The following is a 26763-nucleotide window of genomic DNA, read 5'->3' as shown; positions in this document are numbered from 1 at the left end:
CATCTGTATATACATTTTGTTTTATCCCATTCGGCTTTGTTTTGGCTGCGCACTCCTTTGATTGCGACCGCTTAGCTCAGCATACGAGAGAAACTCGGTGGCAGTCCATGCGCGCAAGCTTACTAACACAGTCCGGGGGACCGCTAACTAGATTGAGTGAGCAACCATACTTCCCAATGACTATCAGCAATAAAAAAAGGCAGCAATTACAGGCTCTTGAAAAGGCCAGGGCCAATGTAAGTGTGTCAAATAGATCTTATGAATTTTATTTTGATATCATGGTAGCAAAAACGTATAAAAACAGCTCATTTTGACAATGAAGACAACAACAACAAAAGTGTATTCAAGCCACTGGACTTGTACAATGACTCTGAGACATCACTCTGCAGACTAGGAGTGGATGTAGTCTATATAGGTTGGCTCTTTAAGCAGATTATGCAAATTAAATGACTTACTGGAGCAGCCCCTGACCCCTGTGGCTCCGAACTGGATCATCCTCCAGCTTATCCCAATTCCCCCAATTCTTTTGACTCTGACTCTTCTGATTCTGAAGGAGATTCCGACTCTGGCTCTAGCAGTGGAGAACTCCCATGGGAACTTAGTTATTACCGCCCACCAACTGTTGCCCAAGCGCAGACAGCACTTGCCACACTTGATTCTGCACGCCGGACCCAACTTCCATCAGGTGGATACAAGTACAAAGACCTGGACCGGATCACTGCTGAGCAATACACTGCAATACAAGCCTGTCTGAACCAATTCCTTGAGGCTGAGCCAAAAGGAAAGAAATTTATTCAGGCATCCAAGGATGCAGCACGTATGCATAATCGAAGAGATACATATGCCCGAACAATCCGTAAATGGACCCGTCAACTCATCAATTATGGTGACTTACCTGGGAATATCCGAGGTTGGTGGAACGTATCCACACTGGAGGATGAGGATGTGTCATCTGCAATCAGGCTTCACTTACAGAAAGCTGGGAAGTTGGCGGGTGCACAGGATGTGGTGGACTTTCTGTCTGATCCAGAGGTTTGGAAAACACTGGACATCAAGAAAAAGATTAGTCTTCGAACAGCACAACGCTGGCTCTCTTGGGCTGGTTTTTCTTGGCAATCTGAACCTGTGGGCCAATACTTTGACGGTCACAAACAACAAGATGTAGTTGAATACCGGCAAAAGGTATACATACCTTTCCTGAAGAAAATCGAGCGGCGGCGAATAATTTATAATCGGGATGGTGTTGAAGATCCTACACGTCCATTGCGATTACTACCTGGCAAGAAACCCATTATTTTGTGGTTTCACGACGAGACAATTTTTTACGCAAACAATCGTCGTAAAGTTCGATGGGTCTTTGTTGGAGAAAGCCCAGTACCACACAAGAAAGGAGAGGGGTGTAGTTTAATGGTGGCCGACTTTGTGTGTGCAGAGTTTGGGTGGTTGCGTGGACCGAATGGGTAAGTTGCAGTGGAATGTGTATTGCTTGAAACTCACAATGAATCTAGTGAATCTGCGAGAGTAACAATGTTTCCCGGGGGCGACAAAGATGGATGGTTTACAAACGACCGTGTCATTCTTCAACTAGAGGATGCTGTCAAAATTGTCAACGAACACTTCCCCCAGTTCACTCACATATTTGTGTACGACAATGCTCCTTCGCACACGAAACGCTCGCTTTCCTCACTTTCCGCTTATGGAATGCCCAAGGGTCCGCTTCTGGACTGGCCTTACTACAAGGACAAGGACGACAAACGCGTGTTTGTGAGAATGGAGAATGGTTTTCTCCCAGACGGCTCACCCCAGGAGTTCTATGACCCAAACGAACCCAATCGTTTCAAGGGAATGTTGTGGATTCTTCAAGAGCGCAGTCTCGGTCATCTTGCCGATTTGAACGCAGTTTGCACGAAGGGATGTGAACCAGGGAAGACTGACTGTTGCTGTCGTCGGGTAATGATGAACCAGCCAGATTTCAATAATTGTGAATCAGGCTTACAAGAGGCTGCTCGAGAGCTGGGAACTGAAGTGGTATTTCTCCCAAAGTACCACTGTGAGCTGAGTATGATAGAGCAAGTCTGGGGATACGCAAAAAGAGACTATCGAGATAATCCCCCTAATAGTAGCTCAAAAAAGTTGAAGGAGAACGCACTAAAGGCATTAGAATCACCCCCAATTTTATCGATGCGCAAGTATGCCACCTTATAACTCTACTTTAGTTGGTTGTTCACTTTTTCATTAGGTTCGCTGCTCGTTCTCAACGTTTTGCCAATGGATATGACCATGGTATGGACGGGTCCCAAGCTGCTGCGTGGGCTACAACGATATTCAAACATCACCAAGAGACCCCAGCACATATTCCGTACGACGAGATTGCTCCTAACTATGTACATACAACAAACAATTAAATTCTTATTTTCAATCGCTCTTTCAACTTGGAACATAATTTCAGTCGGTCAGTAGGCCCCCGGACTATGTTAGTAAGCTTGCGCGCATGGACTGCCACCGAGTTTCTCTCGTATGCTGAGCTAAGCGGTCGCAATCAAAGGAGTGCGCAGCCAAAACAAAGCCGAATGGGATAAAACAAAATGTATATACAGATGTAAAGGCTCGACGCGCAGAGATGTCCGTTCTCAGAATCGTCAAATCTGTCCGAGAAAAGGAGAAAATGGGGATTTACTGATAAAAGCGACCTAAGCGCCATCAAAAAGCGTGGCTCCACAGTCAGTTAGCGGTCAATGGATGACGCCTCCTTTAAAGCCACTTAATAGCCGGTGTTGCTTCCTATCAATCGATTGTTCTATACCTCTTTCCGGATACTACCAACCTCGAAACAAATAAACTGATATCCGTGATAGGTACTCTGGTATACTATGTGATCTCCAAAATCGACTCAACTAGCCAATGAGGATGGTCCATCGGGGATCAAATCATCATTCCTTATTCCGCTCATCACCGTTCCTCGTAGTGGCTCGGAGCTATATATTCTAGCCACTCGGGACTGATTCGTATCTCGCCCCTCCAGCTTAAGTCATAACACGGGGCCCCAGACATAAAGTCGCAATGGAGTGTGGGTGCCTAATAACTTTCACAATCAAACCTCTATCTTATTCTGCTTCCCTGTCAGGTTTTTTGAGAAACATCGCATTTAGTGCACGAATCGAAGATGTACAGCTCGCCCTATCTAATGCCCTTCATGGTGGTGATTTCGCGCAGTTTGGATCGGAGCCTATCAATTTCGACTTTCAAATGCACCGTAACAAACGTGGAGGAGGATTCTCCCATGGAGGCACTGGTTCGTACACAGTTACCTTGACTCGATGAAGTTAGCTTACAGGTAGGGCAGGCACCCTTACTCTTCCTCAAGTAGAAATAGCTGAAGAATTCATCCGGCGTTACTCAGGTCCAGCTCAACTAATCGTGAATAGTCGCCAAATTTTCGTTGCTAAGTCGAAGAAAGACCTAAGACAGGATGTTGTTGCACGGCTTCTTAGGACAAAATATCGCGACCCACAAAGCGAGGCCGAGAGAAGATTGGCTGAGAGGGCTGAGCAGCTCTCGGCTAAGGTTCTACTCTCGAGAATCGAGCAAGGGTGGATAAAACGTAACTCCGATTCTGCTTTCTCTTCTGAATACTCAATCAATCTAGGGAGCAGTATCAAGGTCCGTTGATTTAGGTCCCGGGATAAGTCGGCTCACATTTATTTTGTAGGAGTTATCCTTGCACTTCGATGACACTAATCGAAATATCATTATTACATTAGCCATGGACTCGGACTCGGACGTGAACCTGGAAGTGGACGCCTTCTACATCAGATTTCGATATTCAGACATCGAAGACATCATTTTTGATAATCATTCTGATACTAGCAAACTTCTCTTTCGACTACGCACATCGGTCTCTTACGAGGCGAAGGAATCGATGCTCACTGAGCTCCGCCACTTGGATATATTCAATCCTACAGAGAGACGTTATACACGTTATCGGATTACCTGCCTTCCCTTTGGTGAACATGAAAAACTAGCCAAATATATATCCAACACCATATTGGTACATTTATCGAGGCCCGCAGCCAAGGATTTCGAGAAATTAGCTGAGCTTGCCCGTATTTCTAAACCTTGGAAGAAACGCATACAGCTTAGTCTGTCCAATATCTTTGGGCCTGCTACTATTGCTGAGCTTAAGCGATGGATCCAAAGACACAAATGGGAAGTGGCCTTTCAGGTATGGTCAAACTAGGCTGAATGATTGAAATGTGCTAAGAAAACCTCCCGTCGCAGTTACAAAAAATCCTCTCCAATGGCCTACTAAACCCCCAGGAATACATGTCTGTTCGGCCGATGATCGAAGAATTGGTGAGGACGTCACGCACAGAACACGTTATCAAAGTCTTGTTGGATTTTGTCAGTCGACTCGAAATTTTGAACAGAAGACAGGAGAAAGAGGAAAGTAGGGAAGAAGCAACCGTACTTGAATGTCTTCAGAACGCGCTCCAAAAGTCCCGGCGCCCAACTCTGACTTCAAGATTACGAACATCTCGGAGACAGGGGGTTGATGGCGACTTTCCGTGCCTTCATGTCGTCGTAACACCTACCCGCGTCACCCTCGAAGGTCCGAATCCTGAACAGGTACACCAACTCAGAAATCGTATATGTTTCATTACTTATAGAATTCTAGTTGAATCGAGTCCTGCGGATGTATCCCGATCACTGGAACCACTTTTTACGAGTGCGCTTCACAGATGAAGAGCAGTCCCCGTTTCGAGCGTCAGTCCTTTACGATATTCATACGAAGTTCATTATATTGAAGTACGACTTAGAGACCAAGAAGTTGATATTCCGCGTTTTGTTAAGAGTCGTGTTGGTGGGGTGCTCAAAAATGGTCTCACTATTGCTGGGAGGCACTTTGAATATCTTGCGTATTCTTCATCGGCTTTGAAAGGCGAGTTAATCCATCAAGTTCCGCCCTCCTTTGCGATTACGATTTACGATTCCATCTCACAGGGCATACCGTGTGGTTTGTCCGACCATTCGATCACCCGGAACGCGGGCGCCAGGATGCACGAACCATTATTGCGGCCTTAGGTGACTTTTCTAGAGATGGCCAATATCCAGCTCGTATGGGTGCGAGAATCGCGCAAGCATTTTCCTCCACGGATTTATCTATCAGTGTTAGCGTTGAAGAGATTCTTCCAATCCCAGATATTGAACGAAATGATTCAATATTTACTGATGGTGAGAGTAATGTTTCGATGCTGTGCAGAATGTTGAAATATTTGTATCAGGGGTTGGCATGATCTCGCCTGAAGTAGCAAAGATGATATGGCGTTCACTTAACAAACTCCGAAAACGAAGATCATATTTTTTACCTGCGGCATACCAAGTGCGTCTAGGAGGTCACAAAGGGATGCTGGCGATAGACCATAGGCTCGAAGGCTCTGTTATATGCGTGCGAAAGTCCATGGATAAATTTGACTCGCCTTCGTTGGATGTTGAAGTTGCTAGGGCATTTGATCGACCTGGTAAGTTTGTACTCGCATGATATTATATTTTCCTTACTGGTATTTATAGGTCGATGCTTTTTGAATCGTCCTCTTATCATGATCCTTGAGACTGCAAATAGGGTCCAAACCGATATCTTCCTGGCGTTGCAGCACCGAGCAGTCAGGGATACCCGTCAATCAATGCGCTGCTTTGACACCGTTGCCGAGCTTCTTGAGATGCACGGGCTTGGTGCATCGTTCAAGCTTCCGTCTCTATTCACCAGGCTGCAGAACATTGGAATAGAGGCCGAATATTGCAATAGCCTTGGGATAAAGACTATCCTCAAAAACGCCGAGACAGATATTCTTCGAGAGCTGAAACACCGCGCCAGAATACCCGTCCCCGAATCCTGGAAATTGGTTGGAATCGCAGATGAGTTTGGTTTCCTGGAAGAAGGAGAGGTTTATGGTGAGTCTCTTACAAGACCCTTCGTGTATTTCTGATGTTATACAATCCATTTTCAGCGTGTTTGCGTGATAAAAACCAAGGACCAATATACCTGGAAGGGCCATATCTGATCACACGATCGCCAGCCATTCATCCGTGAGTGTTACGTTAATCTCGCTAGGAATACAACGCTAATGTCGCTCAAGGGGTGACGTTCAAGTGGTTCGTGCTATTGGAAGGCCACCCACAGGCAGTCCTTTTGATAAAGAGCCTCTACCAAATACTGTGGTTTTCTCATGCAAAGGCCAACGATCGCTTCCAAGTTGCTTAGGAGGAGGGGATCTTGATGGGTGAGTACAATACACAGGACGTCGAAACCGCGTGGTAACAACGCATATAGTGATCTTTATGATCTTATAAACTTAACGGCCTGGCCGGACCTTACCCCTCAAGTACTCGCTGAACCTGCAGAATATCCACCTGCTCCCAAAAAGCGTATCGAAGGGCGATCCTGTACTATGGATGACGTGAAAGATTTTATATGTGATTTTATCACATCAGATATGGTTGGCATTATATCAACACAGCATCTCAAACTGGCGGATTTTCGTGCTTCGGGGGTCAATGACCCTGATTGCCTTAAACTTGCCGAGCTTCATAGTAGGGCGGTTGACTTCCCCAAGTCTGGCACTCCTGTGGCCTCTTCTGATATGCCACGCTCTGGGAGAATGCCCCGTCCTGACTGGGATGCTGGTGAGTTAGGATTCCGAAGCACACGAGACGAGGTGTACCCGAGCCAGCGCGCATTGGGTCACCTCTACCGCGCCATTCGGCTGTCTGAGGAAAAGCTTTCTCACCAAGGAACTCATCCGACTACACGTTTTGGTACCGACCTTAATCCGAGAATTCATGCGCATCCTCTTCCTCGCAATAGGTTTGACCCTATTTCGCATTACTTGCGCAATTCTCTTGCGCGTTACATCCATGTTGATGACGTCCCTGAAAACTACTTCATCGAATCAGTCGAGTTACTGGAAGAATACGTCGGAGAGCTCACTCGTATATGCAATACGTATGCTCTTACTCCACGCTCGATCATATCGGAAGAAGAGGTTGTAGCAGGTACTATCCTTGAGCTTACTTCCCAGAGGCGTCGACGTCGGGATATGATATCCGAGATGCGTACGGCTTCTTCAGCTCTGGTAGCAAACGTCCGGGATATACTTCGAGGTATGGAGACGGGCGAATCAGACCCCGAGGATTGGATGCTGAGAAGTTGGGCGGCGTATCAAGTATCCATGTTATCTGATGAATTCGGCAGGAAGAGTTTTGGACTCCTAGCACTCGGGAACGCTTTCGAGGCGATGGAATCGATGACACAACGGGATTTGATACGATGAAACAATAGGAATCAAATAACTTTTCACTATGTATTTGAGCAAAAATCGATAAAGAAACTGCCATTGATATTTTTGTGTGAGACTTGAAAGTATGTTATATGTTTAATACCGTTTTCAATTACTATTATGAACCAGAGATAGTCATAAAGCGGTGTCCGGGGCTCTGCAAGTTTTCTACTCACGTGATTGTAGCCACGAGGCAGCTATACCAGGAAAGGCACATGACTTTGCACATCTTGATGTGGCTACACTTATAAAGATCGCTGCTCGTGGCTCAACGCCAGCTTCCCACCACCGTTGTGACCTCGACACTTGCAGACACCCATACATGGAGCGTATGTCATACATTTTATTTGTTAACGTGGTTCCATATCGTGTCCTGATGAGCGGCTACAGTTTTTATACGCGGTATACCACCTAGCGCACGCCAAGAAGATGTGCAATCGTCGATTGCAAGCGTACTTCATGGGGGAAGTTTTTCGCGTTTATCTTCAGAGCCAATAAATTTCGACTTTCGCTTTATTGTGCAATCTAAACCAGCTCGCAACAGGATAGGTAGGATAGCAACTAGTTTACCATATACTATGTTTGTAATTCATCCAAGAATCAAACAGGCACGCTTACCCTCCCTTACGAGCAACTCGGAAGTGAATTTCTCGCAAATTATGGGGAATATGCACATGGAAGAATTTCGGTTAAGGGGTATAATATATTGGTAACAAGGTCCAGGCACCATGTGAACCGTAGTATTGTGGATAGGCTTCGCAGCACACCGTATAGGAGCCCTCAAGATGAACGAGAAAAACTAGCCACTCGTGGAGAAGATGTGAATCTCTCCCAGCGAATTAGGATCGCCGGCTTCAATCAAGGCTACATCCAAAGAAGCGGGGCTTTTCTGTCCGAGTACTCGGTAGATATGAGCGCTAGCTCAGATGTCCGGGTATTTCCTTCCCATATGGCATATATAATGAACGGTCTAACAGAATAAGGTTTCAGACTATCGACCTATACATCGATGACTCCAATCGCATCATTTTATTAGAAATTACTGTTATCAAGGCCGGACCTACCAATGGAAGTCTACCTTTCCTGGGTTCACTACAGAGCAGCACAAACTACTATATCAAGTTTCGGTATTCCGATCTATATAAGATCACCTTCGACACTGACCCAGGGCGCTCCAGTAGCATGATATTATTCCAATTGAACTCTCCCGTTTCCTACGAGTCTGCTGAAACCATGACAGGAATCCTGCAAATATTATCTCCTGGCCAGCCTAGCCGGCGAAACAGACTCTCGTCACTTACTTTCGACTGCGAACATAGTAAAATCGCAAAATTCGTCTCGCGAAACCTCCTGGTTCGATTGACCCACGACCGGGCCGTAACATTCAAACGACTCTACAAGCCCGCTACAACACATCGACGGATCCACAACAGCCCCATCTACTTTACGCAATCAAACATGTTCTCCGGAACCTCTATTGAGTCCCTTCAAAGGTGGATCGAAGGGAAAGAATGGAAAGTGGCCTTTCAGGTGTCCATTTATATTGCCTCTCCCCCTTCCCCCAGTAACTAATCTTGTCATGTACCAGCTCTCGCGCATTCTCATGGATGTGCTAATCAACCCAGAGGAGTTCGCTTCGATAATGCCTACGATCGATAGGCTTGTTGAAAGCCTACCAATCTCTCAAGTTTATACAGTGCTGCTGGACTTCATTGCCCGGTTGGAAGTTTTGGACCGAGGCGAAAGCTGGGAAGACCCACCTTCTGTTTCAGAATGCCTCGAGCGCGCAGCTGTTACTATTAGGCACCCTATCGCACCTGTTCCAAGACTGAGACAAACCAGGGACAACAACAGCAATGGAGATTTTCCTTGCCTCCACGCCATCGTCACCCCAACTCGGGTTCTACTGGAAGGCCCGGTCCCAGAACAGGTACGCAGAAACTGGAAACCAATCGAGTGCTATATTTAACTCGCGCACATGCGTCTAGCTCAATCGCGTACTGCGTATGTTTCCGGGCAACTGGGACCATTTTATTCGTGTCCGCTTCACAGATGAAGAAAAAGGACAACTGAAATGGTGAGCGCCAACCCCTTGGATTACAACGCATGGGCTGAAGCTGAATTCACTATAGGGATCCCGACGTGAATGGCCCACAATTCGTCCGAGAGCGGGTAGGGAAGTACTTGAAAAGAGGTCTAAAAATTGCTGGGCGACGTTTTGAGTATCTGGGATACTCGAATTCATCTCTAAAGTGTAAGTTCCTCCACGCATCCTGCTTGTTCTGTGGGAATTAAAATCAAACATGTCCCGAAACAGCACATACAGTGTGGTTTGTTCACCCTTTTAACGATCCCCAGCATGGGCTTCAGAACGCAAGCACTATCATCACCGCTATCGGTGACTTTTCCCGGGACATTCAGTGCCCCGCTCGTATGGGTGCTCGAATCGGACAGGCATTTTCATCGACAGACCTATCAGTCACCGTGCCAGCTGACAAAGTCATTGCTATCAATGATATTGAGCGAAACGGATATTGTTTTACAGATGGTAATCAGTGAATTAAAACTATCTGACCTAATTCTTACGATAGAGATATTACTGTAGGTGTAGGGACAATATCACCCGAGTTTGCTGAACAAATGTGGAGAGCATTGGTAAGACTCCGAGGTAAATGACCATATTTTGTCCCAGCATCATACCAAGTTCGCCTCGGAGGGTACAAAGGGATGCTTGCGATCGACTACCGCTTGGAAGGCTCTGTTGTATGCGTTCGTAGATCGATGGATAAGTTCTCTTCACGCTCTCTCGACGTCGAAGTCTCCCGAGCATTTGATCGACCTGGTAAGCCTATTTCTCTCTCGCCAAAGTACACAAGCTTAGTTCATAACCAGGGCCGTGCTTCCTCAACAGGCCACTTATTATGCTCCTCGACACTGGCAGTCAAGTGCCCATTGAAGCCTTTCTTGGATTACAACGCAAGGCGGAGGAAGATACAAAGGCTGCTATGCGGTCTTTTTCAAGTGCTGCGAGGGCCCTCGAGATCTATGGCCTTGGGGATTCATATAAGATTCCGTCTCTTTTACTAAAAATGGAGAAACTAGAAGTAGATCTGGGGCAACTCGAGTCCCTTGGGCTAAATACCGTGCTCAAGGACGCTGAAGCCGACATTCTCCGAGATCTCAAGCACCATGCTAGGATCCCTGTCCCTCATTCTTGGAAACTAGTTGGTATCGCGGATGAATTTGATTATCTCGAGCCCCAGGAGATATACGGTTGGTACTGTCGTTCTTATCATAATTAGCTACGAACTTAATAAAACGGTCCACAGCCTGTGTACGAGATAGGGACCAGAGCCCTATCTATCTTGAAGGGCCTTTTCTGGTTACTCGTTCACCGGTGATCCACCCGTAAGTAGCCATATGTAAATTAACTCATAGATATGTTCTAATGCGGCTCCGATAGCGGAGATGTACAAGTAGTCACTGCGATAGGGAGGCCACCTCCAGGATCACCATTCGATATAGAGCCCCTCGAAAATACCATTGTATTTTCGTGTCAAGGTGATCGCCCTCTACCTAATTTCTTAGGTGGAGGTGACCTCGATGGGTCAGTACCGCTACTACTACCTTATAGTCCAATTTCCTTACAATCAACCCCGCATACAGCGACCTTTACGATCTCATCAACCTCACAAAAGTACCCCAGCTCGCTCCGCGAGTTATACACCCTCCAGCCGAGTACCCGCCCGCAACCAAGCGCATGATCCAAAACAGAGAAGCCACCATCGACGACGTCACAGATTTTATATGCGACTATATCAACTCGGATATGCTCGGTATGGTCGCGCTCCGCCATTTACGGCTGGCCGACGAACGTCCTCTCGGCGTAAACGACCCAGACTGTCTGAAGCTAGCCGAACTTCACAACAAGGCGGTCGATTTTCAGAAATCGGGAACACCCGTCGTGTTTGGAGAGCTCCCTCTCCCAGGTCGAGCAAAACCCGACTGGGATGCCGGGGAGATTCGAGGTCGCCGAGGGGCCCAGGACACGGTGTACACGAGCGACCGGGCTTTAGGACACTTGTACCGTGATATTCAGTTAGGGGACGAGCTCCGAGCGGGAGGAACGCATCCGGACGTAACGTTCGGCCCTGAACTCCTTGACGTGGAGTTGATTGCCCGGCCCCTCGAACAGAGCCAATACGACTACATGACGCGCCGAATTCGAGATTTGCTCGCTCAACACATCCGAACCCGCACCCGCATTAGCGAGACCACCAGCACCCCGCGAAACGACCTCGTCGAAGCCGCCGGGCTCTTGAGCGAATACACCCACGAATTGGTTCGGATCTGCAACGACTACGCGCTTGCGCCGCGCTCGACCCTGTCCGAAGAAGAAGTGGTGGCAGGTACGATCCTCGAACGGACGTCGCAGCGGCGAAAGCGACAAGACCGGATATCGGAGATGCGGAACGCGTCGGCGATATTGGTCCAGAATGTGCGGGATGTGTTGCGTGGGCCGGAAGGAGATTCGCTTGAAGACTGGGCGGGGAGGAGTTGGGCGGCGTATCAGGTGGCCAAGGCGAATTGCGAGGCATTTGGGAGGAAGAGTTTTGGGCTGCTGGCGCTTGGGAATGTGTTGGATGCGGTGGATGCGATTGGTCAAAGGAATCGAGACCGGCGTGTGCGCGCGTGAACTAGCTGAAGATGAAACAAGTTGATAATATGTATTGAAACTCGTAACTAAATAATGTAGTAAAATGTACTTTGCTGAAATTATCGTATGCACAAAGGGGCACAAAGGGGAGGATCAAGTTTGTAGACTACCAAAACAACATCATGACCCTGGAAAATAAATCAACATAAACCAGAGCTTTTAATGAGCGACTTGGGCTATCAGATCTACCAAGGCTCCGCAAGCCTTCTGGAAGACGACCTGAGGAATATATGCGGGCCCACTATGGAGTTGGTGTCTCCATGGATCCAAGTGACTATCCCCCACAAACGCCAATGATATCATTTGGTACAAAACGACGCTCAGGTACATGCATAGATGCGGTCATCCCAAGACCAAGCCAAGCAACTCGATTCACGGTAGTTTGGCCCCCTAGGAACAAACACGGGTCCTATATCGGGAAGGCGTTCATCTCATCGATGGGTTAGTCATTTCACAACCACCTGGGTGGGGATGGCAAAGTTATCTGGCATACTCCCTACTGTTTGGCACAGCACAAACGACTATTGACAGCAAGGAAGAGAAGAAGAGAGGATAACGGCATGTTGATATAAACGTTTACGGGTGGGAGAGAGATAGAGAACACAAGAACAAAAGAACACGTGACAGAGATAGAGATAGACGAGAACCCATGCGAACAAGGATGCGTCAATAATCCAGAGACAAAAAAAAGGGGGGGAGAAAGGCGAGGAGAGGAAAAGGTTATTTAAAATGAAGGGGTGGAATAACAGCGCCGCTGCGCGCGAGTACACTAGCTAGCGAGAAAACCGAGGAGATGAGACGGGTGTTGGGTTCAAGAGTGAGAAGTGTACCACACTATGATGCGGTGATCGCCGGAGGTTGTTGTCCACTGTGGAAGATGCGAATGAGCTGGTGTGGGACCAGACGGTTACAAAGGGCCATACCTCTTTCGCTTGACCTTGGTCATCTCCTTTCGTAACGCTGGTCCGTCCAAGGGCTGCAAAATGAGATTAGCTACATCTGGCTTCTGTCTGAATCCGGACAAACCTTGAGCAACTCAAACGCGCAGAGCAAATCCTCGGAAACACTGCCAAATGATCAGCGGTTAGATTGGAATCCATAGTGAACGTTAAAAAAGCCGCTGCGTACCTCATACACGCCCCGTAATTGTCAAACTCTGGAAAGAGCAATTCAGTTGGGGGACGAACCAATGGGGGAGAGAAAAGTGACTTACCCCCGCAATAATTGGGTGCACTGAAAACGGTAACAAGCGTCCTGTCATTCCAAAACTCGTAACCATCTTCGACAACCATGTGAGCTCGACAAATGAGGTCCATGTCATAGCGGACGAGGAAGTCGTTGATGACGCTCTTGCCGAAACAATAGCTGACGCCACGTTCGTTGTCCTCCCAGTCGACGGCATTGTCAGATGGATCTGACCACAATAGATCGTTGAGAAGGCCATAGTCAGGGACGTCGGTTGGACGTTGGATGCGCTTGATGTCATCCATCGAGTGCAAGGAAGGGGAGAGACCACCATGGACACAGAATATCTTGGAGGCGACGACTGCGGCTATAGGCAGACAGTTGAATACGTCGATGAAAGTCTTCCATATCTTGATGTTACACCGACGTTTGCACTCGTCGTAAAAGCCGTACACTTGTCGCTCGTGTGAGTCAGCATCCCAAGGTATAGTGAGAGAGGGCGGTCTTACCTCGCGTGACGTTTGCGCACTCGTGATTTCCTCTCAGCAAAAAGAAGTTCTCTGGGTACTTGACCTTGTAGCAGAGGAGGAGAAGGATGGTCTCGAGACTCTGCTTGCCACGGTCGACATAGTCGCCGAGGAAGAGGTAGTTTGCCTGCGGGGGGAAACCGCACATCTCAAACAGGCGGATGAGGTCTGAATACTGGCCATGGACGTCGCCGACGATCTTGACAGGGGGGCTGAGTTCGATTAGGGTGGGCTGGGAAAGGAAGACTTCGCGCGCGGCCTGGCAGATGGCGGTAATTTCGTTGTTTTTGAGACAGACGGACTTGTTGACCTTTGCCGAGTAGCCGACGTCGAGCAGGCGGTTTATCATGTCATCAATGTCGATGGTGCGGACCTTTTCTGCCGAGGCGGGACCCGGTGGCGATGAGGGGTTGGGATTGGAGAGAATGGTGGTCGTGGTGGGGATGTCGATGGGTCCGGATGTCTGGCCAGGGATCGGTGTTGGGGGAGTGCTCGACTCGCCTGGGCCAGGCTGGTATGTCTGCGACGAGAACGATGACTGGGACGGCGACTTGGCGGCCACGCCATTGGTGCCATCTGGTCCGTGCGTCGAGTGTGTTGTGGGGTCCGCGCGGTGAGTGGGGGCTGGGGCGTCGGTGGGCAGGTGCGATGGCTCGTGCGCGGGTGACGCGCCCTCCCCGGTCCCCTTCTTCGACCGCTTCGAACTCCCATTGGTGTCTTTCGACGACCGCAGCGATTTGAAAAAGTCAGATATGGGTGCCATCTACGCGCTCCGGTCCAGTCGTCGTCAGTAGCAGAGGAGAAGTGGAAATGGAAATGCGAAACACAAGGGGTAAACAGGAAGACGAACAACGCTTGGCGTCTTTGCTCCACGTGTGCACCCAGTCTGGCGTCGTAAATAGTCCACTCAACACACACTATGTACCAAAGGCGGCAGAACTAGACAGTCGACGTCGGCTTCGAGCGTGAGATGCTCTTGATCCAGCTTCCAATTCAGGTGGAGTAAACGAGGCCATATCAAACACCGCCAAATATCAGGGTCCGCCTCCGTCCTCCCCCCGACAAAAAGTCTCGACCAACCCAAAATTCCAATATATCCTCCACACTAAGATCACAGCACACAGACGTAAGATTGCATAAAACATATTGCCACTATGCACAATTGATTGGCATGACCGAAAAGCATAGTAAAATACAACAACAATAACTCGCTCCATCTCTCAGAACTTGCCAAAGCTCTTGGCTGCAGCCTTGTTCTTCGATACTCGCAACACGTTGAATCGAACCGTCTTGGACAGCGGTCGGCATTGCCCTACCAACCATCATAATACACTCAGATTGCATCCGAGAATAGAATCATTAAATTTCACATACCCACAGTCACCGTGTCTCCAAGTTCAATACGGAACGCAGGCGAAGCGTGCGCCGCCAAGTTCTTGTGACGCTTCTCGTATCGGTCTGTCGCCCATTCATCAATGTTCAGGCACACCTGATTCTATACAATCAACGCACTGTATTTGGGAATGTAGTGGAGGTAGTCCCGTCGGATGATGATCGTCCTCGTCATCTTGGTCGATACAACACGCCCAGTCAAGATACGGCCTCGGATAGAGACATCACCAGTGAATGGGCACTTTTTGTCTGAGTGTATGCTATGTTAGTGTCTCATCGCAAACCGAGCTTTGCAATCGACGCACCGATATAGGTGCCGTTGATGGCCTCGGCGGGGGTCTTGAATCCAAGACCGACATCCTTGTACCACCTCTTGGTCTTGGTGACAACCTTCTTGCCTATTCACATCACCATCCAAATCCACCCGACCGACCAAGCCATACCAGCAGCACCCATCCCCACCCGTTTGATCAGTTTAGCTCCCCCTTACTCGCACACCAAGATTAAACTTACCACCGCGCCACTTGGCGTTTTGGAAGAGGTGTTGCTGTTGGAAGGCTTTTTCAATCTGCGCGCAGCGTTAATTTTGCCCTAATATTAATTTATATATGCGCTACGCGTTCGTACCTGCTCAGCCATTTTAGTGTGTCGGCACGCGGAGCGGCAGGGTGTCTTGAAGTGTCTTGATGATACCTAGGGAGCACGTGCGATGATTGGCCAAGCCACTGGTTTGCTTCCGGGGGTACTCCGTATGGAGCTGGGCAGCACCAGACACTATATCAAGCCGTTTGCTCTGCCAAATTCGTATTTAGTGATATTACTCTGAATTTTACAACAGTTAATTAAAGAATATGTACTTGGTACTTTGGACGAGTTTACACTTATTATCTCATTCTCCGTGAACTGTCATTTGGAGGTTTAGGAAAACGATTCGATTACATAACACCAGCATGGTCTTGTGAGCAGTTGGTCAATTCTACATGTCGAAGAACAGACCCACTCCTCAATAGAAAAGACCCGGATCCATTGCACCATATTCATTTGATCTACTCGGCTCAAAGGTTAGACTCGTCTGACATTCACGTTTCTCCCGAAATAAAGGAGACAAGAGGAAACCGAATTATAGCTATTCATATCTTCGTGGCTCAAACGTGTTATTCTATTGGAGTCGGGTGTTTCAATCGAGTGGTTTGTACATAAACGTCGCTTAGAATAACGCAACAAACGTGTAGCCAGAATGCTGCGTGGGCGACACGAGCATGAGTATCCAGACTAGCACTCCAGAATCAGTCTCGAGTTGATCTGGAACAGAATTGTCTCGTACCCACGAGTCTTATCCCTGTCTCTGAACAGATAAAACATTCCATCGGTGAATAATGAGTAGTGTGTAGACCATATATACATACCTGCTTGTGCTTTCCATTCTTGGAGCAAATGACATACAAGTACCCTTTTCTCCTCACGATCGAGCACCCATCACAGAACAACTTGATAGAGGACCGGACTTTCATTCCCCTGGTAGCGATCAAGTCGGCCCCCGTATGTGGTGTGTGAACATGCGAATGCGCATGACCGCAATAGTTCACTATAGCAGCATTAGACCGAAAGAATGGCGTCCTTGAGGAGGCTCCGAGTAATGGTCGAGCCAGAGATAATAGCGAGCGAAGCATTTTGGGACGAGTGAAGGTTGACGGTCACGTGATTATCCGGGTGAATTAGGATTCCTGCGACCCCGGAGGTACTGGGACAAACTTGGACTGCGCCTTGCTTGACTCTATATTAATTTTTATGACAAAGATTTCAGAGTCATATAATAGAGACCTATTAAATACAAGCCTTTGACACAATAATGGGCAACTATACTCTTTCAGGAGGATCGGCCGCCAATGCTGTATTCGTGACTATACTTTTTGCTTATGTATTACAGACGGAATTGACGCAAGTGAGTTGGCCAGTCAATCCCGAGTGAACGAGCTAACTGTGCCTCAGTACGTTCAATCCTCGCTCCAATTTAGACAACCGTATCTCCTCTTGTGAGTCGTCTGTTTCATGATCGAGCAATTTAACCATAATTGGACTATAGCTATATCGCCCATTCGTCGTTTGCGGTTGTGCTCCCAGCGCACCTCCTATATCTAAAGTACTCGACAGGCAATAGCCCATCTAGCTACTTATCCTCTCTATGGAGTATCATGCAGACCTGCATACTTGCCCCTTATTCGACACCTGGCTCCAAGTTCCCATGGACACGATATATCGTATTTATTTCGTTGCTAACAATAGGGATAACTTGTCCTGCTCTAATGTGGTATGCCAGCGTTTCACTCGCATCGTAAGTGTGCCGTTTTCATTTGATTATTCACGAAGTAACTAGCCAAATAGATTGAGCGACATAACAGCTCTATTCAACACTCACGCCTTCTGGGCCTACATACTAAGCACCGCATTCCTCCCTCCTCCACCCGACCGACCGCGATGGCAACCCTACAAACTCTTAGCAGTCTTACTTGCATGTATTGGTGTGTTCATAACTGTCTACGGAAACTCGGACGATACCTCTCCGGGTTCAAATCCATTCGTAGGAAACCTGTTAGCGCTGGTCTCGGCAATTTCGTATGCACTGTACCAAGTTGCGTATAAGAAATGGGCCGTACCGAGTACGTCAATTGCGCCGTCTTATGAAGATGGAGAAGAGGACGAAGCTGCGCCTTTGTCAGGAGACGGTGGTGAACCTCTACCCTTTGGTCTGTTTGCGAACTTTGTGACTTCAACCGCTGGAGTGGTCACGTTTGCAGTCTTATGGATTCCGATGACTTTTTCGAATTGGTTTGGAAAGGGCGGCTATGAGTTGCCGGGTGATGTGTGGACTGGAACGTGTGTAGGGCTGATTGCTCTTTCGGGGTTGGTGTTTAATGCTGGATTCATGGTGAGTGATCAAATCAGTTCTGATGTGTCTGAATTTAATAATTCCATAAATGCAGATTTTGTTATCCTTGTGGGGTCCAATCGTAGCGAGCGTTGGAAACCTGTTGACGATTGTTTTGGTTATGCTAGCTGATGGTATGTAAATCTCCTCCCCCATTTAATTACGGAATTCTAAGGGATACGCATAGTGATAATATCGCGAGACCTTTCGGTAATTACATTTTGGAGCTTTGTTGGGTCTGGACTCATTATTGGCGGATTTGCTATTTTGGTCTGGGAGTACACTACACTACATTGAATTGAATTGATCCGCATATTACGGACTCGAGTCCTGTTTCTTGACCCACATCTGAAACTCATACTTGATCCCTTTCTCTTCTTGCACCCCTTTGGCGACCTCGAATCCGACCCACTTCTCCAGATCTGTATGCTCGGCCTGAGTCCACTCATCAGCTTTGAGTTCGGGAAAGAATACGTCGCATTCTTCATAAGCGGGCTCTAGGATCCTGGTAAGCAGGATCCGAGTTGTTGCAGGATGTTCGAGTGCCTGCGCGTAAATCGAAGCTCCGCCAATGACAAAAACATTTCCAGCTTCCATGCTAGACAATGAATTGTCGAGTGAAGATGCCAGAAGAGCCGGGTGTTCCGATGCCGAAAGAGGTGCCAAGTCGTCTCTAATCTCGAACGTAACGTTTTGTTGTCCAAGACTGTGTATGTAAATTTGAAACACTCACACACTTGTTATCGAGCTGCTAATCACGACGTTTAGGCGCCCTTTAAGTGGTCTATATTGTGGCTTAATGCTCTCCCATGTCTTGCGGCCCATGATCACCGTGTTTGGGCTGGACGACCGTGGGCCACCCTCGCGGGTAACTTTGGCAAAATAAGCCATTTCGCGAGACAGCCTCCATGGAAGATTTCCCTTTGTTCCGATTCCGTTTGAGAGTGTAGCAGCAACCACGAGCGTTAGCTGAGGTAAAGAACTTGACATGGTTAGAATGTTTAATTTCTTGGCGCTTGCTGTTCAGCCCCCAAAGATCATGTGACGCTTTGGCGTGGCGTGTGAAGCAAGATCGATAAATGCGCCCGATTATGGCCGGTTTATATTTACTATCAGTGTGATTCTTATTTTGAAAACTAATATGATCATTCTAGTGGGTGTAATAAGACTAGGTTTGGTAGCGAGGTGAAGTTGCGTTATACGAGTGCGCCCTCATCTTTCCCTGTAAAGCTTAATTAACGGGATTCTGTAGCTCCGACACATTCCTGTCCAGTAACTGTATACATGTATATTGCGCGGATAGCTTTGCCAACGCTCAGTCGTATCGAATAGATGTTTGGTTGTATGCTTAGAGCTATTGCCTCGATTTCCAATATACGAGCTCGATCTCTCGCAAATTACTCGAAATTGAACTGTATAGCTGTCGATCCGAGACGATTATACAAATTCTCGGGGTTCCTGAGTAGGTCGTTATGGAGCGTGGGTAAAAACAATGAATACAGCAACCGCTTTATCCCAGGAAGACTCCACGTGTATACTTCTCGCGGGACTAAGCTGTGCATGATAGGATGTGACTGAAAGTTCAGAAAGGAAGAATTGACAGTTCGGATTGTTTCGCTGCAAATCTTACCCAATGGGTAAATAGTGAGCTATCCGGCAATCAATGTATGCTGTCAATCTCCGCCAAATAGGTATTTCCAGTCCAGACAGTCGAGGACGGTCATAGGCCAGGCAGATAAAGCGCAGCGTCCGTGTCTCGGGTGGATGTGATGGGTGCGTCATCAGCAAGCTGGGAACAGGCCGAGAGAGCCCTTGCCCATGGGAAAGTCAGCAAGTGCTTTGGGGGTCCAGAATAAACCAGGGGTATACGAGAGCAACGTATCCAAGGACAGGGCCTGATAGCTGATATTCCACATACCCGGCGGCACACGGACAGGAGGTGTGGGGATGACGAGCATATAGCGAGTCGTTGGACCTGATCCGGAGCGAGAGCAGTTGCAGGAGTTTCAGACATGGGGAAGCGCCGGGATGTGGCGTGGACAAATAAAACCAAAGAGAGTTTATTCCCACGTCTTACAGCGGGGTGTAAGAGCTTTGGATAAACGCGATGCGCACTGTTATACAGACCCCCGGCCTGGCCCCTTTGCTGCCCGTGTGTTCGATTCCGATGGAACGAAGGCCCATGGAGCCACCCTCACGCGCGAATCTCGAGCTGCTGCTCAACGCCATCGACGACCGTACCGCCACGGCTGCTGCCCAACCAACGCCAAATGATGTTCAAACTGTTTGGAATGCTGCCGTCGCCGGTAGCAGCACAGTAGAGGATTCGGTGAGTAATTTCAAACAGGTTCGCCCACACTGGCTCGCTGACTTGGGTGTGTGCTGGCCGCAGTCCGGGAAACGGAAGCGAGATGAAGCTACCTCGCCCGAAGAGTCACGCGCCAAGATTAGACGGACTGTGCGCGACCATTTGGTGCTCGACTATGCCCGAGTTCTCCCCACCCCTTCGATGACAACGGTCGTATGCCTTCATGCAGCCGTTGCCCAAAAGTCCTACGGAAACGAAAAGAGATTCCTATGTCCCCCTCCTGTTGTTCGGGTAGAAGGTCCACTCCGTCAGCCCCGTACTCAGCAGCTCGCAATGCGAATTGTCACCGAGACTGGCGAACGTACCAACGAACAGCGCGCCACACTTGACGAAACTATGCATGCCAGCTTCAAGACGCTTCATGTTTCGGGTCCCGCCGGCTTCAAAGCCAAGAATTTCCAGCTCGTCCTTGATGTGTCTGATCCCGATTCACCACTCGGCAATACACCATGGGCAAGCTTCGAGAGCTCACAAGTAGCCATTATCTCCAAGCCATCGAAGAAGACGGCTAAAACTCGTAACATGTCATCCTGCATCCTTGCTGGCGGCCCTGTCTCGCTTTTCAATCGGATCAACTCACAGACCGTACGCACCAAATATATGGCTGTTGAACAAGGTCGTTTGAGTGCGAGCAACTCCGTTTGGTCCGCCTTCAATGTAACTGTTGTTCGATCTGCCACGGAGTCGGAGGAGTCCCCAGATCAGGTGCCTGCCCAATTGTCTCCTTCTGCTAGTTCGGCTCGCACAACTTCTGCCAGCGTGCGTTCATACTCGTCATCAGTTGGCGCTCGGCCTGTCACCTACGGGTCCGAAATCATATTGACCGATGCTCTAACCGGTGTTGCATCTGACCCTCTAATCATTCGCAAAGTCGATAAGAGCCGGATTATTAATGATGACGGTGGACCTGTGAGTCAAATGCAGAAGATCGCCCTCCAGCGAATAGGAGAAGATGGACAGAGATATTACCTCTCTGCCTCGGGAACGATTACCGGTTCTGGTTTCGGCGGGAACGCGGGTACCAATGGGCTTGGCCTCACGGATGTCAAGAGTGCGGATCGACAATCAGGGTCGCAGTCTTTGCATTACCAAGCCCCTCGTATGCGTGAAGAGCGTAGTGCGCACGGCGTAACGGTTGTGGATGAAGTTGATGATTGGCTCTGTTGGACAATTGTGGGAATTTGTGAGTTGTAGAGTGGCCGAGTGTCACCCAAGAACTCACCGCTTACGACCGTCCCTGCAGCTAAATTCCAGTATACGTTCTTTGATGCACTTGGCACGTTTGGGACTACTCCTTCCCGGCCTATTACTCCTTTCCCAACAATATGTACACAGCCTACTTACCGGCCTTCGACACACACGCTGGAGCTTGTCGTGTCTAACTTTACTCGTGACGACCCCGAGACAGGTCAATCCGAAACTCTTGAGATATGGCTAGGGAACATTGGCCCCCTTCGGCAGCGCATATACCGATCGAACCCTGGGTCTGGGAGCGTACAAACGTCTGCTCCGCCCAATGTTCCCTATGCCAAGGCGGCGGCTGGTGCGCTTCCTAGTACAAGCGACCAGGCAGCCGTCATATCCGCAGCTGAGAAGGCCGTACTCGACTTTGTTGACAAGCCTGGTAGTTCAGCGACCAATGCGACCGGCTCTAGTTCAACAGGCGTGTTTAGACGATCGTCTGTCATGTCACCATCGCAAACAATCGTGGTAGTCGATATGCCCCCGATTCCAGATATTGTGCGCACGATGCAAGAGAACGTGATGAGCCCCGGGCACTTGCTCGCCGCTGGTTTGCTAAGCCAAGTTGCCCAGCAAGCGCAAGTATCGCGCCGTAAAGATGACAGCTCGAGTGACACGGCCGCTGGACGAGAACGTTCAGATGAGGCAGCGGAACGGACAGCAGCGATCGCGTCGGCGCTTGTTGCGGCGACCGAAGGCGCGGCAGGTACAATACCAGTAGTCCCTCCCGAAGCTCTCGAACCCGGCGTGCCCCCATCAGCTCATATGACTCGTGGACTCCCATTGCTATTTATTCGTGCAAGCGATGGTGCAGGGTACCACTCCGGCCGTTCTGTTGCCTGTGAAAGTGTATTTTCGTCTGGGGCCAGTGGCGAATGGGTCCAAGCCGCGCAGGCCGTTGCGGGTACCACGGCTGGTACGGCTGGAGTTGACCCGTGCCTAACATTGAGGATTGTATAATCAAGATCGTATTTATTGTCCCGATTGTCATTTCGTATCTCTTGGATCTGTTGTTTCTTTATTGTTATCCAGGCTCGTCTCGTCTGCTGTATTTGATAGCATACGTATCTGTGTGTGTTAGGCTACATTTCCATTTATTTTCACTTTCAAACATGAAATGACATTACCGTACTGAGGTTGTATGCGAGTCGGCTTGGAGATAGCGCCTATCCCACTGCGATGTCAATCGATCGAAATACGATTTCCAAAGCCAAGCTCAGAGTTCCCAAGAACCGTGAGTACAAAGCCAAAGTTAGGTTCAAGCCCAGAGATGGTAGAGGGGCGGAAAGCAACAATAATAGTCGGGGGAACACCGCCTGCGCTAGAATTAGGCATAGTCCGAGCCAAGTACTCGACAGATTAAGTGTTCCCCGCGTTAATTTTTCATCGGCCGCAGGAAGGTGCTACGATAGTGGGGGTCGGATTGGTCGGCGCTTGGGTTTGATAGTGACGCGGCTTGGGGCAAACAAAGACTTGACGCGAACGAATTTGGACATCTTTTTTCGTGCGGTTACAAAAACGCCCCAGAAAGACCGACAGCCCTTGCCCAACCTCTTTCATCCACCACAGACCCCATTTCCTAGTTTGTACGTTGGAGCTCCAGCTGCTATGGAGCACGTTACTGATCACCTTTCATGCCTTGCTCCGTGCATACATCATGGCATTCGCCCCAAATTACGTGCATGACCCATACCGCTCAACCCAATACATATTTACTCCTCAACCGCCGCATGCAACGTTTCAGACTACGAATATGAGCATCCAGACTGACCAAGTTCGCTCTCGCCTCGAATGGCTCTCAACCCTCAGCGCTGGCCCAGAGCCATCTGAAGATACCAAATTCTTGCGCAAGGTTGGTGAATTGGTCAACGATCTCGTTGTTAGATACTCATTCTACACGCCAGACCTCGATTATTGCAACGATCGGTACGTTGTACAGAACGTGTCTCTAGACATACTAAATGCGTTCGAACAGGCCCCAAGGTGAACAATGTCGAGATGCTCGGCCAGCTCCGCAAGGCTGGCATGAATGTCGGTAAGTTTTTTCCTTTCTGTTACCCAGAGCGATTTCTCCGACGCTCACGCCGTTCCATGACAGTCCGAATGAACTTTTCCCACGGATCATACGAGTACCACCAAAGCGTTATCGATAACGTACGCCAACTCGTCAAACGTGTGTACCCCTACTCTTCTCTTGCCTTGCCACTCTGGGCGTGAGAACCAACTCTGATGGACCGACCTTCTTCCATTCAGAGGAGCCCGATGATGCACGCCCGCTAGCAATCGCGCTCGACACCAAGGGACCTGAAATCCGTACCGGTGCTATGCGTCCTGGATGCGACGTGAGTAATCTTTTGCCGATCGGCCGCAGATCAGGGAATTAACAACAGATCGGGACGTTCCCAGGATGTTAAAATCAGTGCCGGACACGAATTCATCGTAACTGTCGACCCGCAGTATGCCGAATCTTGCGATGACAAGCGTTTGTATATGGATTATGCAAACTTGCCGGCGGTGACTTCTCCTGGGAAACTCATCTACGTTGATGATGGTAAGAATAGCCTGTTTATGATTGCACACGCATATAATTCATTTTCAAAGGTATCCTATCCCTGCTTGTTTTGAGCATCGACGGCAAGGACGTCCATGTCCGTGCGGTCAACAACGGCACCCTTTCATCTCGCAAGGGAGTAAACCTACCCAAAACTCCCGTCGACCTGCCTGCGCTCTCCGAAAAGGATAAGAAGGACCTTCAGTTTGGTGTCAAGAATGGCGTCGATATGGTCTTTGCTTCTTTCATCCGTCGCGCCCAGGATGTGATCGATATCCGCGAAGTGCTTGGCCCCGACGGCGCCGCCATTAAAATTATTGTCAAGATTGAAAACGAGCAAGGTGTCGAGAACTTTGACGAGATCTTGCGCGAGGCAGACGGTGTCATGGTTGCCCGTGGTGACTTGGGTATCGAAATCCCGGCTAGCCAGGTCTTTATCGCCCAAAAGATGATGATTGCCAAGTGCAACATCGCTGGCAAGCCAGTTATCTGCGCGACCCAAATGTTGGAGGTGAGATTGAGTTTACTTCCAGATAAATACAGTATTCTGATTGGTCCTTCGGCAGTCTATGACCGTGAGTATTTTGACTGTAATATATGGTTGTATGCTAATGGTTTATATAGTACAACCCCCGCCCAACTCGTGCTGAAGTTAGTGACGTCGCCAACGCTGTGCTTGATGGTGCGGACTGCGTAATGTTGTCTGGAGAGACCGCGAAGGGGTCGTACCCTATCCAGTCTGGTGAGTCTAACATTACGTTCTAGGTTACTCAAGGTACTAACGGTACTCAAATGAACAGTCTTGATGATGGCTGAGACCTGCTTCCTTGCCGAGTCGGCAATCTGCTACCCTCCCCTGTACGATGAGTTGCGTGCTGTTACTCCTCGCCCCACTGAGACCGCCGAGACGGTGGCTATGGCGGCTGTTGCTGCTGCTCAGGAGCAAGGCGCGAGCGCCATCTTGGTTTTGTCGACCAGCGGGAACACTGCCAGGTTGGTCTCCAAGTACCGCCCAAGCGTTCCTATCATCACTAGTGAGCAATATTATTTACCCACGATGCATATCTAATGTATGTACTTTCAGTCACTCGCAACCAACAAACCGCCCGCCAAATCCACTTGCACCGAGGCTGCTATCCCTTCTGGTACCCCGAGCCCCGAGGTATCGAGGGTGCACAATGGCAACGTGACGTAGACAACCGTATCCGCTTTGGTCTCCGTAGCGCTCTTAAGCTCAAGATTATCAAGACGGGTACGACCGTTATCGCCATCCAGGGCTGGAAGGGTGGACTGGGTCACACCAATACTCTCAGGGTTTTGAGCGTGCCGACTGATCCTGCGGACTTGGAGAGCGTGCCCTTGGGAGGTGCTTGAAGTTGACAAGAAATTTAGGAATAACTTTACTGTAGTAGTAAAATACAATGCAATTACTCAGACAAGTTTGGTGAGACTTGTTTCATGCAAGGCTTGAGCTTGGCAACTTCGCAAATATGCTGTGTCATAAATTCAATTGGTTGTGTCTTCGCAGCGATATCTGGGGTAGTCAAGTTTAACTTGATGGACCTGTCATGACGCAGTTGATATTCCCGAAAAATCGCGTAGGGGCGGCGACAGGTTCCCGTTAGCTGTTTTATTTTTGCAGGTCGAGCTGATCATCGTGTTGTGCGACGACATGCGCATGTTCTCGGCACTTCTCGCCTCTACGCTATCGTTGGAAATGCTGTATATGCTCGAGTGCCTGTCCAGTAGAGTATACTAGAATACAATATGTAGACAAGGCAGTTTGAATTGTATTAGTCCAGCCAATAAGAATAAGATTACCAGTACATCTAATTGGACCACTTTTCTATTTCATTCCGTCCCCCGTTATAAGCGTAGCAAACAGGAACAACTGACGGACAAGATGGTCTTCGAGGGTTAGATTGAAAGTGTTGTCTTGGACATTTATTCCAGTTTGTTCGTAGCGCTGGTTGTCTCGTGGGACGCATTAGGCCTAGAACTTTCAAACTTGCTTGCTTACCCAATCCATCGACCTTGTTTACCATCTACGGTGAAACCGGCTTTGACCTATGTTAGATGGTCTCCGCAGTCTCCGAGAGCATGTCGCAATAATCTGAAATTTGTGGTTTTTGTCCGTGGTTAAGGTAGACCAAGCCTGTAGATCATGAGCAAGACGGCGGCCGTCAGCTTCCGAGGGAGTGAGACTTTTTAGCCGTCGCGAGGGCCGTCGAGCTGCCAAGATTGGAGCTGGAATTGACCGATGGCGTATGTGCCCACAGCTCATATATATTGTCGAGCGCTTGTGCGTATACTATAGGCAGTGAGGCAGGAATATGCTGTGGAGGGAGAACCCCTATTCGAAGGCATGTGACAGATTGGATCTAGGCTGTGTGCTGGGCGGTACCGTCGTGAGTCCGGAGGTTTGAGGTGCCCCGCGCGAGCGCTACTATTTGGATCTATTTGGGGCCAATGGGAAGCACGTGGAAGTAGAAAACGGATTTGCATCGCCAGCACATTTGAG

The 26763-nt window shown here is 48.8% G+C and overlaps 7 protein-coding genes across 7 annotated transcripts; 4 read left to right on the top strand and 3 right to left on the bottom strand.

The window, feature by feature from the left end:
• Positions 1 to 176: 176 nt before the first annotated feature.
• RhiXN_00822 (RNA-dependent RNA polymerase) lies at positions 177 to 12030 on the top strand (the record flags this gene model as incomplete). Its single annotated transcript, XM_043320641.1, has 31 exons — positions 177 to 236; positions 286 to 415; positions 464 to 1460; positions 1509 to 2189; positions 2240 to 2384; positions 2450 to 2477; positions 3125 to 3292; positions 3335 to 3660; positions 3710 to 4222; positions 4279 to 4626; positions 4676 to 4764; positions 4818 to 5014; positions 5083 to 5232; positions 5283 to 5519; positions 5569 to 5949; positions 6006 to 6084; positions 6135 to 6278; positions 6329 to 7228; positions 7521 to 7663; positions 7725 to 7883; positions 7943 to 8268; positions 8325 to 8864; positions 8923 to 9264; positions 9323 to 9411; positions 9467 to 9588; positions 9652 to 9882; positions 10027 to 10176; positions 10227 to 10607; positions 10664 to 10742; positions 10798 to 10941; positions 11001 to 12030. 31 exons carry the CDS (start codon positions 177 to 179, stop codon positions 12028 to 12030), a joined length of 9309 nt encoding a protein of 3102 aa, XP_043179653.1.
• Positions 12031 to 12885: 855 nt separating this feature from the next.
• Positions 12886 to 14526, bottom strand: RhiXN_00821 (protein phosphatase; the record flags this gene model as incomplete). Its single annotated transcript, XM_043320640.1, has 6 exons — positions 12886 to 12919; positions 12975 to 13027; positions 13078 to 13117; positions 13180 to 13207; positions 13265 to 13690; positions 13746 to 14526. The coding sequence occupies 6 exons, from the start codon at positions 14524 to 14526 to the stop codon at positions 12886 to 12888; spliced, it is 1362 nt and encodes a 453-aa protein (XP_043179652.1).
• Positions 14527 to 14983: 457 nt separating this feature from the next.
• RhiXN_00820 (ribosomal S17 N-terminal) lies at positions 14984 to 15794 on the bottom strand (the record flags this gene model as incomplete). Its single annotated transcript, XM_043320639.1, has 6 exons — positions 14984 to 15075; positions 15138 to 15221; positions 15276 to 15404; positions 15461 to 15553; positions 15669 to 15723; positions 15783 to 15794. The coding sequence occupies 6 exons, from the start codon at positions 15792 to 15794 to the stop codon at positions 14984 to 14986; spliced, it is 465 nt and encodes a 154-aa protein (XP_043179651.1).
• Positions 15795 to 17004: 1210 nt separating this feature from the next.
• RhiXN_00819 (uncharacterized protein) lies at positions 17005 to 18223 on the top strand (the record flags this gene model as incomplete). The annotated part of the gene is made up of 5 exons (XM_043320638.1): positions 17005 to 17097; positions 17145 to 17188; positions 17239 to 17487; positions 17538 to 18081; positions 18137 to 18223. The coding sequence occupies 5 exons, from the start codon at positions 17005 to 17007 to the stop codon at positions 18221 to 18223; spliced, it is 1017 nt and encodes a 338-aa protein (XP_043179650.1).
• Positions 18224 to 18396: 173 nt separating this feature from the next.
• Positions 18397 to 19071, bottom strand: RhiXN_00818 (dihydrofolate reductase domain-containing protein; the record flags this gene model as incomplete). The annotated part of the gene is made up of 2 exons (XM_043320637.1): positions 18397 to 18787; positions 18815 to 19071. 2 exons carry the CDS (start codon positions 19069 to 19071, stop codon positions 18397 to 18399), a joined length of 648 nt encoding a protein of 215 aa, XP_043179649.1.
• Positions 19072 to 20188: 1117 nt separating this feature from the next.
• Positions 20189 to 22651, top strand: RhiXN_00817 (transcription factor cbf12; the record flags this gene model as incomplete). Its single annotated transcript, XM_043320636.1, has 2 exons — positions 20189 to 21632; positions 21693 to 22651. 2 exons carry the CDS (start codon positions 20189 to 20191, stop codon positions 22649 to 22651), a joined length of 2403 nt encoding a protein of 800 aa, XP_043179648.1.
• A 697-nt stretch (positions 22652 to 23348) lies between these two features.
• RhiXN_00816 (pyruvate kinase) lies at positions 23349 to 25616 on the top strand (the record flags this gene model as incomplete). Its single annotated transcript, XM_043320635.1, has 11 exons — positions 23349 to 23543; positions 23596 to 23617; positions 23667 to 23726; positions 23790 to 23864; positions 23945 to 24033; positions 24098 to 24242; positions 24293 to 24753; positions 24809 to 24817; positions 24867 to 24984; positions 25043 to 25276; positions 25327 to 25616. 11 exons carry the CDS (start codon positions 23349 to 23351, stop codon positions 25614 to 25616), a joined length of 1698 nt encoding a protein of 565 aa, XP_043179647.1.
• Positions 25617 to 26763: the final 1147 nt, after the last annotated feature.

The sequence above is a fragment of the Rhizoctonia solani genome, chromosome 4 (assembly GCF_016906535.1).
Source record: "Rhizoctonia solani chromosome 4, complete sequence".
Lineage (NCBI taxonomy): Eukaryota > Fungi > Basidiomycota > Agaricomycetes > Cantharellales > Ceratobasidiaceae > Rhizoctonia > Rhizoctonia solani.
This window is presented reverse-complemented; position numbering and strand designations above follow the sequence as displayed.